At 33.4% G+C, this 8,406-nt stretch overlaps 1 protein-coding gene across 1 annotated transcript; it reads left to right on the top strand.

Moving 5' to 3' along the window:
* Nucleotides 1–3,030: 3,030 nt before the first annotated feature.
* Nucleotides 3,031–4,460, top strand: LOC126725630 (caffeoylshikimate esterase). Its single transcript, XM_050430435.1, has one exon. The coding sequence runs from the start codon at nt 3,159–3,161 to the stop codon at nt 4,116–4,118; it is 960 nt and encodes a 319-aa protein (XP_050286392.1). The 5' UTR covers nt 3,031–3,158; the 3' UTR covers nt 4,119–4,460.
* The last annotated feature ends 3,946 nt before the right edge of the window (nt 4,461–8,406 follow it).

The raw sequence follows: 8,406 nt of genomic DNA, 5'->3' as shown, positions 1-8,406 counted from the left end.
TAAAATATTTCCTAAAATATATCTTAAGTTTGATTTAAAATGTTTTCATTCCATTGTTTTCAGAGTTTTATTATTGTGTTTGTCAACAGACAAATGAATAGTAATTGTAAGGACTGAAATTGGATTGGACTCAATATAGGATTGAGTTTTAGCCCAAGAATCCCAAACAATAAATTTATAGAGCGTGGATAAAAGAATTAGATCTACACCAGAAGAAAAACGATAAAATTTGCTAATTTAAGGCTATTAGACACAAGTAAGATAAGAAAGTCTGTCCTCGGAGTGGCCTGAGGGAGCTTATATTATATTGTTTTGTTGATCTACAAAGTTACAAGAGTTCACAGTTTTATTGCAAAAATTGCTTGATTTTTTCCCCGATCCCCTTTTTTAGTACATCTTCCCATACTATATACTACAATCTTGGTATCATCCCTACCATACACGTGTAGGTTAGATTCTGAGAACTCCTTCCTATCCCATCAAAACCTCCCAGAACCATCAACTAGTAGCTGTAAGGCTGCTTGACCACTGTTCAGGCATCACCTCCACATTAATGCGAAGGTAGCAGCTTTTTGAAGATATTTGCTGCCCTTCTCCTTTCTTACCCCTTGTCCAACATCCAGCACTTAGTTGTGATGTAACTTCGAAGAAAGTCCATGATGATATGACACTCTTACTGACCTTGGACCCTTGTTGCCGAGATAGCTTTTCTCCTCAGACATTCGTTGGACTTATCTCATATTATCTCTACTTTTCTCTTTATTCCGTTCCCTTTATAATCTTATCTGGCCATCCTTGGATTAGCTAATGTCCTCAGATTGGGCCATAGGCCCAGTTAGTATAGCCTTAACAGTATCTCTTGATTAACTAGCCCCCACAATAATAAACATTACATTACAGTATTTTGTATTCCTTGTAATATTTATTCCTATTCCTATATAATTACTGTTACAGTCTACCAAACGTGCCCTAAGACAATAGAAAGCACAAAAAAACATCAATTGATGGAGATCTCATGTACAATCAAATAATAAACAAATCATATTAGATTTGCTTGCATGTTTGTGTGTTTATGTATAACATGTGTCTAGACTCAAAGTTTATTCACTTACAAAATGTTTGTCTCTTCAGGCTTTTAACTATACTTACAGTGCAAACACAATTAAAAGAGGGTCAACTGTAGACACTTCATTTTATACCCATTAATAACCTTTGGTCCCTGGCTCCAACGATGAGCTTGATATATGTTAACCAAGGGTAATTAAAGAGTTCACAATAGTTTGGAAGTAATCACAACTCAAAAGTGCTCAAATTGTTTTAAAAATGATATTGAAAAATGAATTTTACTCATTGTTTTGACCATAAATTTTGACCCACAAAGTATTTTTGAGTGAGATTTATTTTATTGGAAAGTAGACGTCCTAGGCTTAAATAAGAATATAAATTTTGCATGATTTAGATTTATATTGAGTGAGTTATGACCGTTTAAAGTTGGACCAAAATTGCAGTCGAATTTAGGGGCTTGGGAAGCATGCGTATGCAGCCTCGTTCCTAGACCTCCAGAACTTAAGTTTTGGGCCCCCAAAACAAAATTCTTTGATGTGGGCTGGCCATAGACCCTTGGGAACATCCAAAGACCTCTACAAATCCCCAAAAACCTTAATTTTAATGTATAAATACTCACCTTATGTATCTAATCCAAATCTTAGCTAAAGAGAGTTTATTTTTTGCCTCCTCCTTTAAAAATCTAGTCCATATTTTCTAAACACACCACGACACATTTGCATGTTTTTCTAAGTATTCAAAACCTCTCTCTAGTAGTTTTCTAGGGCAGATATTAGTTTTTAACATTGTTATCTAAACCTTTTGTTCTTGAGTTGTGATTATCTTAAACTATTGTGTTCTTTAATTCCTTTGTTTGCTCAATCTAATCTCTGTGTTGTAGGCACTGAGGGGTCAGTTGAAAACTTCAAACTTGTGATCCTAAGCAAGGTGCATGCTTTTCCCTTGAATTCATCTTGTGCTTAATATGATTCACATGAGTTCTTGATATAGTTTTCCTAATTGTCATTTTTTTTAATCCTTTTGGTTTGTGTTAATCTGATTTTAGCTTGTTTATAATTTGTTCTTAGTGCTTTTGTGACTTTATTTAGTTTTTATGTTATATTAACATGTTCTTTGTTTTGATGTTAGTTTGATTATTCACATGTGTTTTATTTTATTGTTGTTATATTTATTTGATGCATGTTAATCTAACCATGATGTAATTATTTATTCATCCTAGTGTTTATCTTGTTAATCTTTTTTATTTAAACTCAAATATACATATAATTCAATAAAATGTTATTTTTACAATTTTTGTATTGAGGATGCATACACATCTTAAGTATGTGCCAGCATATTTTCAAACATCCGTACACATGGTTAAATATGCGTATGCATCCCGAACCCAAATTTGAGCAAAAATATTTTTTATTTATTTATTAAGTTAGTTGTTTTTCACATGTTATTTGATTTTGTATGACTTTATTTATGTTAATTATTTATATTTATTTGCTTTCCATATTTTCTTTGATCAATCTTGTAATGTTTTATTTGGTATTTTTTTTTTTCTTGAGTGTTTTATTTAATTATTATTTTTTCATATTAATAGTATTAGTTTGATTTGGTTTTAATATGTTTCCAATATATTGTGATATGATATTTATTTTCTTTCATGCATAATATATGTTTAAGTTAAGGATCAAAACCTTTTAATAAATTCTTTAATTAAATATGGGCCGAAACTCACTCTTTCTTTTTTTTTTTTTTTTTTTTCTTTTTTCTTTTTGGGATCAAATCAACCCACTTGGAGAGAAGTAATCCAAATCCAAATCTAAATCTGTATCACCAACTCCCAAGTGGTGGACCCCACCCAAAGTGCAGTGACGAAAGGTCATCCCACCACCAACTCTCTCACCCACCAAACCCCCGTAGGCCCCACAATTCGGCTTAACATCGGTAGGTGAAATCGAATGAAACTCAAACAAAGCCACCCCCCCCCCCCCCCCCCCCCACCAACCTCTTCAAAAACCAACGTTTTATCACATCCACTCACCACCACCACACCTTCCAAATTCAGAAACTCACCGTTTCTTTCCACGTCTCTCACCGCCGCCATGCCACCAGAAACGCCCGCAAACTTCTGGGGCGACATGCCCGAAGAAGAGTACTACACCTCCCAAGGCGTCAAGAACACCCAATCCTACTTCGAAACGCCGAACGGCAAACTCTTCACCCAATCCTTTTTACCGTTGAATCAAACAGTCAAAGCCACAGTCTACATGACCCACGGCTACGGCTCCGACACTGGCTGGCTCTTCCAGAAAATCTGCATCAACTTCGCCACCTGGGGCTACGCCGTCTTCGCCGCCGATCTCCTCGGCCACGGCAGATCCGACGGCCTCCGCTGCTACCTAGGCGACATGGAGAAAATCGCCGGAAGCTCCCTATCTTTCTTCCTCCACATCCGCAACAGCGAGCCGTACAAAACTCTCCCAGCTTTCCTCTTCGGCGAGTCCATGGGTGGAGCTACAGCTATGCTCATGTACTTCCAATCTCCGCCGGACGCGTGGACGGGCCTGATTTTCTCGGCCCCGCTCTTCGTCATGCCGGAAAACATGAAACCTAGTAAGGTGAGGCTCTTCATGTACGGAATGCTGTTTGGGATCGCTGACACGTGGGCAGCCATGCCCGACAACAAGATGGTCGGAAAAGCGATTAAGGATCCGGAGAAGTTGAAGATTATAGCTTCGAATCCGAGGAGGTACACTGGGAAACCGAGAGTTGGGACGATGAGAGAGCTGGCCAGGGTGTGCCAGTACATACAGGACAGTTTTGAGAAAGTGACGGCGCCATTTTTGACTGTACATGGTACCTCGGATGGGGTCACGTGCCCCACGTCGTCGAAGCTGTTGTACGAGAAGGCGGCGAGTGAGGATAAGAGTTTGAAGATCTATGATGGGATGTACCATTCGTTGATTCAAGGGGAGCCAGATGAGAATGCGAACCTTGTGTTGAAGGATATGAGGGAGTGGATTGATGAGAGAGTTGAGAGGTATGGGTCCAAAAATCTTTGATCAAATATTTGCCACTTTGTAATTTTATTTCTTGATCTTTCCTTCTTCTTTTTTTGGGTTTTTAAAAAAAAAAAAAAAATTAAAAAGTTAAAAGTGTTAAAGGGGTGGAGCAGATTGTCGATTTAAAAGTCAATGGTTGGATCAAAAATGTAATAATGATCATGGATTACTGCTAGACTTTACAGTGTTGTTGTGTTGAATGTTATATAACCTCGATTGTGTGTTTGTGAGGGGTTATACAGTTATACTTTTAAAGAATCTGTCAAAACACAATTAGAACAATCCCAATTTGATGTACAAGGATAAATTATGATAGAAGGATTTTGATTTATTTAAGGTTTATATATTACTCTCACCCATGAATAAGATCCGACTATACTCAAAAAAGATAAAAAGATCAAACAAGAATGGGTAATCGACTAATTGCGTGCGTTGTGTTTAGCATAGTTTCTCCAGCATTCCCTTAAAAGTTACCGCTTGCCATAAAAGTAACAGCATATCATTTTTTTTTTTTTAAGAAACAAACTAATTACTAAACATACACTTTAATTACACTCCCTCGTCAAACTCAAATACAGTATTTAATCCAAAGTACCACTACAAAAGGGTCCACTCTTGTAGTAGTAGCCCAACTCTTGTAGAAGTAGTAAAGTGGGGTTTTAAGTAATGAGAAAAAAATTACACTCAAGCAATATGAGACAACACCCACTTTATTTCATTTTAAGAAACAAACTAAATACACACACTAGTTACTATGACTTATGAGCTGAGTTTGTGATGTACATTTGTGTTAAAGTAGAGAAGTTCTCAACTAGGAGATTTTATCATTTGCTAGATGATATAAGAAGATTATTTATCTAAGATGGTTTCAAAATTTTTTGCTTAGATTGTTTCATGCAAGGGAGTCAATCTTGTACCGGTTTGACTAATGAAACGATATATTTTGGTATCGGTTAATATCGATGTACCATTTTGGGTTTACCGTTATATGTGTGTGTATTGTAATAAATATAAAAGTTTACCATAAAACTTTTTCTCAATTTAGAACAAATTATTCATGGTTCTAAACTTTAGTATCAATTAAAAGAAAAAAAAAAAAAAACACAATATAAAAAATAATAAGCTTAAAAGTTACCATTGCATACTAAAAAAACAAATAATACTCATAAGTTAATACAAATAAGTTACTATTTTACCTTAACAAAAATTCAAAAAAACGTACCGGTCGGTATTGCTTGAAATTGGCCGGTATTTAAACCGGTACGAAATGTTGATGTTTTGATATTGGTATATATACTGGTACAGTACATACTGGCCGGTACTGGTATAGTATTGACTACCTTGGTTTCATGGGATTAATTGTTCTGTTTTATGGATATCGTAAAGTATTTGAATCAAATAATAAAATTTGGTGATATTTATGTGTATATGAGCTTGGCTATTAAAGTATCTCTTTTGTATAAGAAAACAAATTAAATTATATTTACACAAAATTAGAGAATTTGAGGGATAAAAGATCAAAGATGATTACTATGATAAAATACTAGGTTGTAATTTGTGCTAACACATAGAAAGATTCAACAATAGTAATGATGAGTTGATCATCTCAGTTTTTATGCGAATTGATCATTTCAATTGGATTCAATTTAGTTGTTAAGAACCACCAAAATGACGTAATTGTTTATTGAACAAAGGATACTGAATTGAATAAAATTTAAAATTAAATAACTAAATTGATTGAAAGTAAAGTTAGAGAATTGTTTCAATTTTAGGCAAATGATGCAATTTGTAATTTAGCCTAAAAATAATTAATTAATAACTTTTATTTCGAAATCATTCCCATAAAAGCCCCTCAAAATTTTTTTATTTTTTATTTTTATAGATAAAAGACCCTCGATCTATTAATTGATTCAAATTCGCATAAGAAAAAGACAATATATCTATAATCGTCTTAAAAAATAAGTGATGCAATGTCCCAACTATTCATTCATTATGTAAGGGGTATTGGCGCATACTACTAGCGGATCTAGTAGGTAAACCGTAATGGCGTAATGTAGTGACTAGTGACTAGTAGGTAATTGAATCGTCTGTGTCCTGATCCTTTTGTTTTTTCTTAGTTGTTAATTGAATCGTCTGTTTACCCAAAAAAAAAAAAAGAAAAAAGAAAAAAGACTAGTGACTAGTGACAATTCGACCAATGGTAATCAATCACATCACAAACAACAAGTGAACAACTACACCAAGCCATTTCGGGACCATCATCTCCTCGTAAAGTTCTTGTCTATTTATAATTTGGCAATTATCGGTTTATTTTTCTATTATAAATTTTATAGCATAAAATTTTTAATAAAATCTGATCTTTTCTCTGTTGTTGTTGTTTGTTTGGTTTTTTTTTTTTTTTTTAATAATAATATAAATTTTAATAATTTTGATATTTATTAAGATATATTTATTATGTGTGTTTTTATATAGAATTATCTATTTTACCATTTAAAAAAATTTAGATGGAATAGAAAAATATAAACAAAGTTTGATAGGGAATTTTTATAAAATTTAAAGTCAATTAAAATAACATATTAGAATAATGAGGTAGAAACCAAATATATAAAATAATGCAACCACTTGGTTTAATTTAATTGAAAAATCAAAGATCATACAACACTTAAATAATGAAAGGACTTATTTCAAAATGCAATATAATGTTAGAGTTGTACATCAAATTTTTTAAACTTTAGAAGGATGGCTTTCAAATTTTAAGGGTGTAAATTTATAATTATAATATTTAAGCTAAATACAGTTCTTTTTAAAGATGTTTCCAAAGTAATGTTTATTCGATATTCCTAACACTAATAAGACAGCTCTGCAGATTTTTAATTTTAGAATAGACCATGAGGAAGGAGACTTTGAGTGGGCCCAAAACTGGGCCAAAGTAGGGATATATAGGTGAAATGGGCCTTGGGGTGGGCTATATATCAGAGAAGAGGGTACTGGTCCTTTGCAATATTCCTATCTTCTATTTCTTTTGTAACTTAAAAATCTATACCATTCATTTTTTAGCCGTGACTAAAAAAGAAATCAGAATAAATCTCAAGTGATGTTTATGACGATTTCAACTTTGTCATGAAACAAGCCATGTGCCATCTTGTTGAGGTACTTAAATGCACAGAAAAAATATCTTAACTGTTGGGAATTTAGATTTTAGACCTCAGTTATTACAAGTTAACCAATTTTAGCCGGATTTGATTTCTTAACTAATTATGCTTGCAGATGAATTTATTGTAAATCACAACACAAAACCAATATTGCATAAATAAATGAATGCAGTAAGTAAATAACATAAACGAAATTGTGACAAATAAAAACCCCCTAAATGGCTAAAACTTTTTGGAGTTTTACTACAAACCATCAAAGAAACAAATCTAATAGTAAAATAGAAGTCCTTACAATAGAATTAAACCCTAATTTTAGTTGCTACTTTCAAAAGTGACTTCTTGTCGTGATCACACGCAACTTCTATGAGGTTGGACTCATTAACTCTAGATTTGTTGACATGAACACTTTAACCATGACTTCGAGGACCACCTTGACACTTTCCACAACAACAGGTTTGTGTTGATTGTGCAATAGCTTAGGCTAGATAATTAGTCTTTAGATTTACTTTGGTTTGATGATAAATGAAGAACTTAGTACAAAACCATAGGCATACATATGTAGCACTTTGCAACCTCTTTCTAATCGAATAATATGTTCTCCTATGTACTCTAAGCAATATGGCAAGGAATCCAAATCCTAAAGTTGATCTATAGGTTTGAATTAAAATCATGTCTGTCATATCTTGTTTGATTGGGGCTCAATCAAGATGGCTTTCGTTAGGAAAAAAACTTCTTTCTTCTTGAGTTGTTCTTGAAACTTGGCCTTGATCTTCAAATACAGGCTTTAACACTTCAAAACTCTTAACATGAGATACAAAAGGACTCTTTGACACAATTTTCCAACACACTAACATTTATATGCCTAACATTAGCTTTAGTATATGTAAAAAAGTTCATTGTGAAAAAAAAGTAAAGTTCACCCTTTCGAGCATTTTATATTTAAATGAGTTGTACTGCTCCATACCAAAAGTATTTTATATAAGAGATATATGAAACACTTTTGTGAGAACTATACATATGAATTTCATTTATATATAAGAGTGAAGTTAAATTTACCCTTTACAGAACATAACACCTCTCACTAGACTAGGAAGAACATAGGAGACTAACGTAGGTAGGTTAAGTGCTTGTTTGGT

This window comes from Quercus robur, chromosome 5 (assembly GCF_932294415.1).
Source record: "Quercus robur chromosome 5, dhQueRobu3.1, whole genome shotgun sequence".
In the NCBI taxonomy this organism is placed as follows: domain Eukaryota; kingdom Viridiplantae; phylum Streptophyta; class Magnoliopsida; order Fagales; family Fagaceae; genus Quercus; species Quercus robur.
This window is presented reverse-complemented; position numbering and strand designations above follow the sequence as displayed.

Coding starts and splice junctions, on each gene's coding strand:
- LOC126725630 (XM_050430435.1), top strand. CDS start 3,159: ATGCCACCAGAAACGCCCGCAAACTTCTGGGGCGACATGCCCGAAGAA.